The sequence below is a fragment of the Durio zibethinus genome, unplaced genomic scaffold, assembly GCF_047325235.1.
Source record: "Durio zibethinus cultivar Kanyao isolate XHJ-2024 unplaced genomic scaffold, ASM4732523v1 HiC_scaffold_30, whole genome shotgun sequence".
Classification (NCBI taxonomy): Eukaryota; Viridiplantae; Streptophyta; class Magnoliopsida; order Malvales; family Malvaceae; genus Durio; species Durio zibethinus.
In genome coordinates, this window is record NW_028322653.1 from 1,611,506 (window position 1) to 1,623,277 (window position 11,772).

At 42.7% G+C, this 11,772-nt stretch overlaps 2 protein-coding genes across 2 annotated transcripts; both read left to right on the forward strand.

Annotated features, from left to right (window-relative positions):
• Nucleotides 1–1,655: 1,655 nt before the first annotated feature.
• Nucleotides 1,656–2,866, forward strand: LOC149510562 (NADH:ubiquinone/plastoquinone oxidoreductase, chain 3 protein). Its single transcript, XM_089757574.1, has one exon. It carries the CDS (start codon nt 2,284–2,286, stop codon nt 2,638–2,640), a length of 357 nt encoding a protein of 118 aa, XP_089613700.1. The 5' UTR covers nt 1,656–2,283; the 3' UTR covers nt 2,641–2,866.
• Nucleotides 2,689–3,096, forward strand: LOC149510563 (Ribosomal protein S12/S23 family protein). The gene has a single exon (XM_089757573.1). The coding sequence runs from the start codon at nt 2,689–2,691 to the stop codon at nt 3,064–3,066; it is 378 nt and encodes a 125-aa protein (XP_089613699.1). The 3' UTR covers nt 3,067–3,096.
• Nucleotides 3,097–11,772: the final 8,676 nt, after the last annotated feature.

Genomic DNA, 11,772 nt, shown 5'->3' on the forward strand with positions numbered 1-11,772 from the left:
TGAAGAAAGAAGTGCTCAACCTCTCCTCTCGTCAAAAGTCTTCAGTCATGGGCTTTTATGTGTATGCCCGGTCAATCCTCCGGGGCCCAAATAACTCAATTTTCTCCCATGAACTATTTGTGTCAATGGATTTGTTCGATCCAAAACTTGAGACAATGGGTGTAATCCGAAAAAGGATTCATAAGTGGTTGTTAATGGAGTCGAAGTTACCAAATTCTGAGGAGTCGGTATCAATTTATGCCTAATTGCTCCGCATATAGTTCCTCTAACTACATTTTCTAAACGAACCAGAGCCAATCCGAATTGATCTTGTAAGAGATCCGCTACAGAACGAATACGCTTATTTTTCAAATGATTCATATCGTCAAGTGTACCCATTCCAAATTTCATTCCAATCAAATGATCCGCAGCTGCCAATATATCTCGCGGTAACAAAAATGTATTGTTCTGAGGTATATTAAGATTCAGTCTCTGGTTCATATTTCGTCGACCAATCCTTCCTAATTCACATCTTTGCTGAAAGAATTTCTTTTGTAATTCCTTACACAAGGATTCAGAAAATACCGGATCCCCGCCTACACAAGAAAATTGTTGATAAAACTCCAAAATGGCATTTTTACCCTTTTCCGGAAAGACAAGAAAATTTCAGGGTAGCAAACATTCTCTAGAATTTCTCAACGATTCGAACCCATAGCTGATGATAGAACTAGAATCTCAATTTTATCTTTCCTACTTACACGAGCCCATCTATTAGAAAAGCTATTTCTTGAGTAGCCAGAATAGTCTGTAGCGAGAAGCGTTCCTCATAGGCCAGCCAGGAGCTACAAGCAACTAGAGCGCAGCGATAAGAGCGGGGACACTCAAACGATTAGTGCTCCCCTTCGATCTATCATGGATTAGGGGGAGAAGCAAGCCGCCCTTGTCGAAAGAAAGACAGATTTCCACTTGCTTCAGACGTAGGGAACTGAAGGTCTAGCTTACGAAGGTTGCCGCCGCAGTTTGTCTCAAGAGGGGGCCGCTGAACGACTGAAAGCCCAACCCGAAAAAGGAGTTGCAGTGCTTTTTATTCTTCCTCTAATATGTTATACCAGTCGCCTTCTCGAAGTGCCTTATAAACCTATTCACTCAAATAACCTGATCACCGATTAGTGGCCGGGCTCATCCTTGCATCGTCTGTACTTAACAGTTCCCTTTAGTGTAGTTTCTCGGAGTGGATTCTTTTTTTAATAAAAGGGACGAAAGAGAAGAAAAAAGGGAAGAAAGATCGTAGCTACGAAAAGGAGCGAGCGGAGAGAGCATAAAGAGCTATAAGGTACGAGCAACGAGCCTTGCGTCACTCTGGTATGCTAATCACTTCGTTGTACGACTCTGGAACGGTAGTCGCTTAGTGCGACAGCACTATGGGATGCAAAGAAGCTTCGTCACCCTTCTGTAGTTGCTTGTAGTTTTCTTTTTTTCGTCGTGGTCATCAGTGTACTTTCTTGCTTGATGTAGTTGCTTATCCTTCAATCCCATCTGTCTATTAGTGAAAGTGGAATCCTCTAAAGTGCAATCAATCTTGGGAGATACTCTTTTGATTGTTTGAGACAGATAAAGAAAGGAAAGGAATAAGGCTTTCCCCTCTAAATGGCTGTTAGATTGGTTAGGGGCTCAAAATTACATATATAGGTGTAGAGTACATACCTTAGTCCCCTCCTCCCATATTTTTGTTGCCCCCCGCGCCCAATATAAATATAGATTTCAAAGACTGACTGCCATCGCAGGTGGTCGGCGGAGCTTAAGTGATTAGCATTTCAAATGGACAAGGATCTAATTCTACTCAAAACAGTTCAATCTTTTTGTGAAATAGCTGTGGGGGAACTGGAGCTCCAACTAAAGTACGACACAGGTTCTCCGGAAAAAGTAAGCAACCCCCTATATGAGTCCACAAAGGACCTCCTGCATAGTGCTCTCCGAAAGGGCATAGCAAAAATTTTGGAAAAAGAAAATCTCCTTGGCGCTCCCCGAGAAAATGACCCATTCTGAGCTAGTTGATAAAGAAATTGATACGCAAGTGGTAGATCAATTTATTGTGGAACCTCCTGATCTAATGCGTATATACAATCTTTTGGAGGATCTTATTCTTTCTGATGTGTCCAGTTCTTGCTTTCATACAGTGTTAACCCTATTATCGGTCAGTTAGTAATCGGCGAGCCTCAGTAGCTGCTACGGCACCCTTTCTCATTTTTTTTCCGGTATGCCGCTCCGCGAGCAAGGAGCGAGAGAACCAAGTGGGCTGTGGTGATGTCAGAATTTGCACCTATTTCTATCTATTTAGTGATTAGTCCGCTAGTTTCTTTGATCCTACTCGGTCTTCCTTTTCCATTTGCTTCCAATAGTTCGACCTATCCAGAAAAATTGTCGGCCTACGAATGTGGTTTCGATCCTTTCGGTGATGCCAGAAGTCGTTTCGATATACGATTTTATCTTGTTTCAATTTTATTTATTATCCCTGATCCGGAAGTAACCTTTTCCTTTCCTTGGGCAGTACCTCCCAACAAGATGGGTCTGTTTGGATTTTGGTCCATGATGGCCTTTTTATTGATTTTGACGATTGGATCTTTTTATGAATGGAAAAGGGGTGCTTCGGATCGGGAGTAATCACTAGTGATAGGGCAAAAATCGGGGGGAAGGACAAAGGAAAGAGCGATGCCTACAAACAATCAATTGATTCGTCATGGTAGAGAAGAAAAACGGCGCACGGACCGTACTCGAGCTTCGGATCAATGTCCCCAGAAGCAAGGAGTATGCCCGCGTGTTTCAACGAGAACACCGAAAAAACCTAATTCAGCTCTACGTAAGATAGCTAAAGTACGGTTGAGCAATCGACATGATATATTTGCTTATATTCCAGGCGAAGGTCATAATTCGCAGGAACATTCTATGGTCTTAATAAGAGGAGGCAGAGTGAAAGATTTGCCAGGTGTGAAATCCCATTGTATTCGAGGAGTCAAGGATTTGCTGGGAATTCCGGATCGAAGAAGAGGCAGATCAAAATATGGTGCAGAAAAACCCAAATCGATATGAATGGAAGATGCCTCTGGAACTAGTTTTTCTCAGTCAGTCGAGGAAAGAACCATAACGTTACGCCCAAAAATAGAACTATACGGAGCCCTTCCGAATGAAAAAAAAGAAAAAAGTGCAACGTTTCGTTGGAAAAACCAACGCAAATATTTTACCAGCCCTCATTCTAAATTGTTTCTCCTGCCTTCTATAGCTGCGCAGAGGGCCGCAGTCACCTAGCCAATTGCCGGCACAAAAAGGGGGTTGGGAAATAAGAATTGTCACGATAGGAAAGACCCAATTAAAAGAAATGGTAGAAGGATTTAAACGATCTATGGAGAAAATCATTATTTTCCTCTTCCAAGATCGTGTCTTTAGACTAGGTTTTTTAGTCGTATTATTCATTTTTCTCGCAACCATTTTTTGGATTACTTATGAGCATAATGAAAGCATGAAGAGGCTATTGCATGAGCTCTCTGATTTTCTTAAAAAGGGGGAACCTCAGGAAGTTGAGGTAACGGTCGGAAAGCAGGGGCAGAGGCTGAAAATCATTTTTCAAAACTCCGACCCTTCAGGAATGCTAGACCCACTCTGAATCGTTCTTCACTACTCCTACAGGCTTGACGGAGTCTTTCTGTCTGGATTTCATCCCGGTATTCTCTTCCGAAAAAAGAATGACTCTTAGGCGGATCTAAGAACTCTCTCTTGATCTTTCGAAGTTGAATAATAATATCGTAATATAACAATATCGTAGAATAAGAATAAGACTTTCGAACTTCAATACTTACTGTTCTAATAATTTGTGTATTTTTATCATATTCAATATTAGAATCCAGAGTTCACAGCGAGAACAGCTCCTTCTCCCACCACCGGTTGCAGAGGAAGCTAAGCGAGTTGACTAAGAATCCGTCGTTTACCTCTCCCTTAGGGTCTTACGTCTTTCTTCTTTTCCTTTCACACTAGGATTGCATAGCACTTTATTTGAATCCCTGAATTCTTGCTTGTGTGCATCATAGGAGTATAATATTAGAATATTCCAAAAACATCTAATTTTCTCGGGAAAACGCTAAATGTCAAGATTGAACGAAAACTTATGAGTGAAATCGGATTGCATCGAAAAATACCGGTAAAACGCCATATTTTATGGAACATTTTACTAGATTTTTTTAATAGTTTCATTTTTTATACTTTTAAAGTTAACCATAAGTTTTTTGACTTCTATTACGATTTCAGTATGAAACTTCTTCTTTTCTTCTACTCTACTATTTGAAGAGATTCGTCTTGACAATAACCTTTTGCTTCCAGGCCTACCCTTCTTTCATGAGTTTAGGAGTTTAATAACCCGCTTTCACTAATAGTTGCTGCCGAAAGCCCAGTTGGAGAGCGACAGCGAGAGGTTCGAAAGACGTAAGAGCGACAGCGAGAGGAAGGTTTGGGTAGGACGTAGTTCCTGGGATTGCTTTTGTGTGGGATGGTCAGATTGCTCTGCAACTCGGTTCTACCCCTGTCTTTGCTTTGGAAAGGTTCTTGAATGTTAGATTCCCTTTTTCTTTTTGGAAGATATGGTTGCTTCCAAGCCCACCTTCCGCTTGTTAATAGTAGACTAATGGGAGAGAGCCGTAGATGAAAGCCTCTTCCTTAGCGGCCTCCTTCTGCTTCCGCTTCTTATTCAACATCTGTATGGCTGCTTTGGAGTGACATTAGGCACGTAGGGATATGACTGCCAGTCCAGTTTTGGCCATTTCTATGTATCCAGCCCTGAAGAAAGTCGATATGTGGATGATTTTCAATCTTTGAGGGAAGCAATTTATCTTAGGCCACGGGAACGAGATAGAAGAAGAGCTGCTTTAACGGCCCGCTAAGGAAGAAGAAATTGGCTTCCTTCATTTGTTGATAAAGATTGCATTTCACTTTCACTTTCTATATCCGGGTAAAAAAAAAGCAAGAGCTTATCATCACCAGCAGAAAGAGACAGAGACCTTTTCTCTTTCGAAAAGGGACTGAGATGCACCCTTCGTGCCTCATACCCCTGAGGAAGGGAAGTTCGTTACTTGCTTGAAAGGAAGCAGTACTCTCGAGTGGGTACCTCTTGAAAAGGGCCGTCAAAAGGATAGACTGAATTCAAATAAGCCTTCACTTTCAATCCGTTGAAATGTATGGGTTAGGATGACCAGCTTTCGTACAAGAGTTTACCTAGAAAAAACCTGACTGTGAGACCGACTCGGCAAAGAGAGAGGAAAGTCAACCAAGTGTTCAATCTATTAAATAGACTATTTTTCTTTCATTGTTGTTTACAGATAAGTAAGATATTGAAAGGGGCAGAACGCTTTCTAAGCTAGACTTTCTCCTTACGTCCTTCGGGGTGTGGAGAGGATAAATCTCCACATCTTTTGCGATTGGAAAGTGTATTGGAATCAGATTGAAAATCTCAGTAGGGCGACTCCTAATACGATTCTACCGGGATCAGGAGAATCAAATCACACAAAAAGAAGATGAAATAGCTGCTTATTCTCTTCTCTTGCAGGGGCTGTCGTTTCGGGATTGATGGATACCTGCAAGAACCCCTATTCTCTATTTTTTTAGTCTCTTTATTTCCAACTCTTTTCCACATCCTTAATAAGGCACCGAGCTACGAGGCTCAAACATTGAACACAACTAGACAGCACTAATGCCGGTGGTGGTGGGATAGATAGTGAACGAGTTCCTTTATTCCACTTAAAAAGAGGCTTTGGTAATAGGCAAAAAGGCTACTTTCAACTGAAAGTTAGAGCATTAGGACTAGAGCTGGGTGTAACAGAACTGGCGGGGTAAGACGCATACTACTCATGTGTCCTAACTTGACTCTGCTGGCTCTAAAAGGAGCTTACAAAAGGTATTACTTAAGGCAAGGAAAGCTCGCTATCAAAATTGGACTGCCTTACAACTCGAACTCGCTCGCAAGGAAAGAGAAATGGTAGGGATGGAAAGAAGACTATAAATAGAAAAGCATTCCTCGGAGTCGGAGCTAGCACTGAAAATGGATGACACTCTAGATCGCTGGGAGATTATCTAGGCGGATCGATAGACTAAAAAAAATGAAGAGAGATTTACATTTACTTACTCGGCTGGGCTGGAAATGGCTAAAGCTCACATGCCCCAGGTAACCTACTCCTCAAACCTCAGAAAATGGAAAGGGAGCTCGTCAGAGGGTAGCACCCTACCTATTGGTTGGCTCGTATGTAACCCCATCCACCAAGGGGAAAAGGCAACTTCCAATGGCTCGAAGGGCTTCAGACTGAAAGGCAGAAAGCCTGGACCGCCATCGAAAGAGAAAGTCCAACTTCCACTCAAACTGCCGGAAAAGGGGATCCTATCAGAGAACTCAGACTCAGAAAGCAGTTATTACAGCACAGGATTTTTCCTCTCCTCTCCACAAGAGAAAGAACGAAGATAAAGATTCTCTATAAGCTCTCGGCTATAAGAAACTGCTTTCTAGCTTTATAGTGGGGAAGAGCCTTGGAAAATACCCTACTAGCTTGACACCCTCGTAGCATACACAGAAGCATCCCAAGAACGAACCTTGTAGTATCAGCACAGAGATAAAGGACAGAATTTTTGATAGCACTGGCCTTCCTCGGGATTACATTACAAGCAAGAGCCTTTCACTGAACAATCAGACAACTTTATATTAGCATCTACCTTTTATCACCCATGTATTTCGGGGTAAGGGGAATACAGATATACTTAGACTGCGAGGAATGCCACTACTGAGACTGGCACAAGAGAGAATGGAACTGAAAAAGGCCCTAGAACCCGCTTTATCACAAGATCTATAAAAGGGTTTCTCACTGGATAGATTGCATTTGAGGAACATCAAGAGACTATTGATACACGGACGGATTCAAAGGAATGGAATCAGGTAATCCCCGCAAAGAAAGAAAAGAAAGTAAAGAAGGTAATCCAGTAATAAAGGCAAAGCAAAAAAGGGCAATCAGGTCTGGTCTTTCCCTAAACCTAACGAGGACAAGACTAACTACTTTCTATAAGGTGCAACCTTTTCTGTCCATGTCCATCGTTGAGCCTATTCGAGAACAGTAACAAGAGTAATGAATGGCGGATTCGCTCTCAAATCGTCCTTCTCATCCTTTCAAAGCCAAATCATCGTCCGCATGCGAATCCTTATCCTCAAAAGAGCGTCTTCGTGGTCGTCTCTTCCCAACAGCTTCTTCCATCGCTTTTTCGGACAGCAACTTTCTAGCTTCCTCCGCTCCACTAAGAGTATCAGTTACTCGAGAAAGACTGAATCTTATTCAAACGGGAAAACCTCTCTGCGAATGTCTAGTCGTTCTTTTTCTCGCTAATTCCCTATAACTAGGAAATATCATAAGAAAAGGTATATCCTTAGTCTGTTGGTGCTTGAGGCGTTATGAGTAAAGGCATGGCTTACGCTTACGGTTAAGCTAATGGTTCTGTTTATCTTTATTCCTGCTATCTATCACCACTTCCTACTAACAATACCAGATTCAACCAGTTCAATAACAAAACAATTCCAGACTGCGATACGAAAACGATAAAATAACGATCGGTTTGGGAGCGCCTGGGGGGAGGAAATAAAGAAGGTGACCCATGACGCCGAGGATTTTCGCATATATCCCACCCCAGCTTCAGCTTCGCGGATGATAGAGGGTAAGATTCTGTGACTCTAGAAGATAGATCTCTCTCCTGCTTTGTATCGACTCGACTCCTCAACTGGGTCTCGAGCTCTCTGATACGATCCTGAAGTAAGGATTGTTGAAACCTCGCCGTGATGACTCCGCAATCTACAAGCCCATGGGTACTCTAAAAACAAGGAGGCCTACAAGCATCTATAAGCCTATCAATTTATTTACTAGTATAGGATAGGATTCTGGCTACTGGACAATCTTCCTCAGATTAAAATGAAAATAAAGAAAAAAGAGTTAAGCCTAGCACCGCTCCAGCTCCTGCACCAGCTTCTACTCGATTCTAATTTCCGCCCGTTGGTTTACTTTTTGAATCCAATACATAGTAGTTTCCCTCTCTTTCATTCCCAATCGACCGAGCGCTTTAACGGAGTCTTAGATGGAAAATTTCTTAACGAATTTACCGTTTTGGGCTGTAATTGGATTGATAGTTGGGAGAACAGCATTCTAATTTACTTTTTCATAAGAAGTCAAGTTTTTTTAGCGCTCCAGTAATGGGCGTTGAGGAGCTAGGGTTCGAACTGAAAGGGAATCCGATTGAGTCTAAATCTTTATTTTAGTAAATAGTAAAGGAAAGTGTAAAGTGTGATTATGTATGTTGTCACTTTTTACATAAATTTCTATTTTGAGATAGAGGTAATGGCTATATTCATTTGTCTTCCCTACGCTTGTCAAAAGTGGAATCCCTTTCTCATTGTCTGTGCTGTGGCTTTCGGGTACCTAAAACTAAAAGTAATTCTATACCAAATCCCTTACCTCTTACCTTTTTCTAATTTTAAGGCTAGAGTATCATACAGGCATGAGAATGTATCGCCAGTATCCATCGATCTTGTAAGTTCTGTGTAGTGGTGTTTTCTTTCTTTCTTCTTATTTTATTGGCTATGTTCTATTCCTCCCGTTGAGGGTAAGGTGTGATGTATTGTGGTTCTTCCCGTGATTCCGTCTATTCTAAAGGACGAGGAGTCATGGTATTGGGTTGTATTCCATTGTTGATGTAGGTGTAGCTAGTTTCTTTTCTCTGTTTCGTGCTTAGTGTTCTTCCCTTTTTCTTTTCTGATGGGAGGGGGTATTCCGAGGTAATCCAATGACTCCCCTGATCTACGACCACTCTTATTTGTTTTCATTTGGGCTTTCCTTGGAAATCTCCGTGTCTCCCATCAACTCTTCCCAAGTAATTCCATTCCATTTTGGACTCGGACGTGGGCTTTTCAAACCATCAAGTGGGCTTTTAAATTCAGTATATAACAATAATTATCCCATGAGTCCTCAAATTTATCCTCTTCCCTGCTTGTCAATGGGCTTAGATGGATCAAAGCATTCAAGAGATAGCAAGAATTCCAAGTCCAATTCCTCAATATTCAATCCATCTTCTTCTTCAGTGGCCCAAGCAAGATCATCTTTTTCCAAATCAGAGAGGATGGGGAAGAAAATCGGGCTTAAGGATAAGGTCCAATGCCTTTTTTATCCTCACCAAGGTAGGTTGAAAGACTGAAGATCCATGAATGGGTGAGGGTGAATGTAAGCTTTAGGCTCTTCATTGACATTGGTGATGAGTTGAATTGGGTCAAAGTCTTCTTGTGAGAGATGGATCATGTTGACAGGCTTGTTTTGGTCATTGTGCTTAGGTAATTTTGGTGATATTGGGCTTTTGGGCTTGTGGTGAAGGTGGGAGGATGCCTTTTTGGTCTATGAGATCTTGAATTGCATGGCGCAAAGCATTACACTTCTCAGTCACGTGGACATGCCCTTGGTTTGGTGATAGGCACAATAGGCCTTAGGCTTAAGTTTTTCGGGAGTGGATCGGGGAATAGGAAGCATCCTGAGCATGTCTGTTATCAAACCTCATGAACTCAAAAACGAAGTCAACCTTTAGAGAACATTTCCATCCAGAAGAGAATCCACTGCTGAAGGGAAAGGGAAGGTCCTTAATGCAAAGACCGAAGACCTTGTTCCTGAGAGAATGAAGGCGAAACCTTTTGGAGTCTTTTGTATACTCCATTCCCCGTCTGGGCACAATCTCTAAGGACGCTAGGCCCCTTGATCAAGATTATTCTATTCCCCCGGGAGCTTTCTAAATAGTCAACCTACCACTCCTCGGTTCACTGAACAACCCTACCTCACTTAACCCACAGTACCAGAGGAGAATCTCAAATCAGATCTATTTGTCAATAAGGTCAAGAGCAGAGGAGGAGCTAGCAAAGTCAGTAGGAAAGGTAGGCAGATAGGGTCTTCACTTCGCTCTTTTAGGACCTTTGCGGGTCGGGGTTCTACCATGCTTTTTGTTGAGTCCCCAAGGACTAGCGCGCCTTAGCCAGACTTTCGACAGTGATTAAGTAAGGGTCCTTCTTGCTTTTTGTTGGGCGCTGGAATACCCGACAGCGGGCTCCTTCCCTTCCAGTTTGGCATTTTTCTATCTCTCATGGCAACAGCATCATGTGTGCCTCGATTCTTGCTCAGGTGCATTCTCCCTACCCTAGTAAGCAAAGGAAATCGACGTGACCCAGGTCTATGGCTACTATGTAGAGCATCGCTCCCCTATTGCCTTGACTTTACCCCGGATCGTTGGTTGGTAGTCCCCCCAAAGATCTGCATCTTATTGAGTGAAAGGGGTCTTCTTCAGCAGTGGTCTATCTAGTACTGGCAAGTTCTCATTGCCTTTGAATCGTAGCTTTCTAGAGACCGCGTGAGAAGTCATGCATCCTGCTTTCTCCTGATATTTGACTTTCTTTCTAGTTGTGCACCTGATCCCTGTGCACTCTAGCGCTGTCATCTACCTCCGTCTGTCTCTACCTCTAGGTACGGTACGAGCGCCTAGGCCCCAAGCTTGATTCAAGCAATAAGACAGTTGGCGGCTTGTAGATGCGGTTTCGGTAATCGTTACATCGACTAGGAAAAGCTGTTCCACGATGGCGAGACTCCTGTGATTGGCTTCCTTAAAGGGTTCTTAAGGATTGTGGTCATCTTGACCACAGGATCCTTCTACCTTCGTTTTGCCTCAACCTTGGTTGTGCAATGAGAGTATGTGCATTATCTTTTCTATGAACCAAGTCAAGTTTTAACTATTGTTCAATACCTCAATCATAGGAGAGGATGTGACACCTTTTTCTTCCTTATGTAAGTATTATGTAAGTACCGGCCCTCAGCTACCCAGATGGCATCGACTCCTCTTACTTATGAAGAAAAAACACGACACTCAATTTGACGATGAAAGCGGACACTACAGGCATAAATAATACACTCGACTAGCATATAGTTCCTTTTTTTAAGTAGTCAACTCACAGACGTGACACTTTTCTTTTTTTGAGGAAAAGATAGATGAACTTGAACTTGGGACCTACTGAAAGCCATTTCAAGTAAGAAGTAAGTGGAGCGAACCTCAAAAGAGGGGCCTTGTTGAGATAGGGGAGGAAGGCAGCATTAGCCGTTTTTGGACCGAGTTCCTCTTGTCTAAAAATACTTTTTGAAAATATACTTTTTATTGGTAGATCGTTAGCTGCTTCAAGTCGAGCTACATGAGTAGCCTTAGGTGAGATGCATTCGTCTAGCTAAGCGTGAAGCGTTTTACTGTCTTCGGACTAGCTGTGCTGGCCAGTTTGTCTAGCCGTGCCTTTCAATCAATCTTTTTAATGGCCCCGAGATTGATTTCCCTAACGCCAGCGCTACTATGACTGCACCAAAGATTATGGAAAGCGAGATCGCCTTACTGGATGGCCGTAGTGCGTGCCGCTGTAGCGGGTCAAATGCTCTTTCGTTAGGGGGAGAGCAACTATCTATGACCTTCGCACAAAATATTGAGTGTGGACATAGATAGTTGCCTACTTCTACCATTGGGCTTCCTGCCTGGCTCACTAGAAAATACGACGTTGTGAAATGAGCCCGCATCCCCTCTTCTCCTTTCCCACCCTACGCTGGGTGGCCTCATCTCAAAGATTACGTCCGACTTAGAATCCTGCTTCCTCTGAGATAAGATACCTAGAACTCCCCCTTTTTTAGCCCGCCCACTTACTCCTTCTTCGTGTCATGATCAGCC

Coding starts and splice junctions, on each gene's coding strand:
- LOC149510562 (XM_089757574.1), top strand. CDS start 2,284: ATGTCAGAATTTGCACCTATTTCTATCTATTTAGTGATTAGTCCGCTA.
- LOC149510563 (XM_089757573.1), top strand. CDS start 2,689: ATGCCTACAAACAATCAATTGATTCGTCATGGTAGAGAAGAAAAACGG.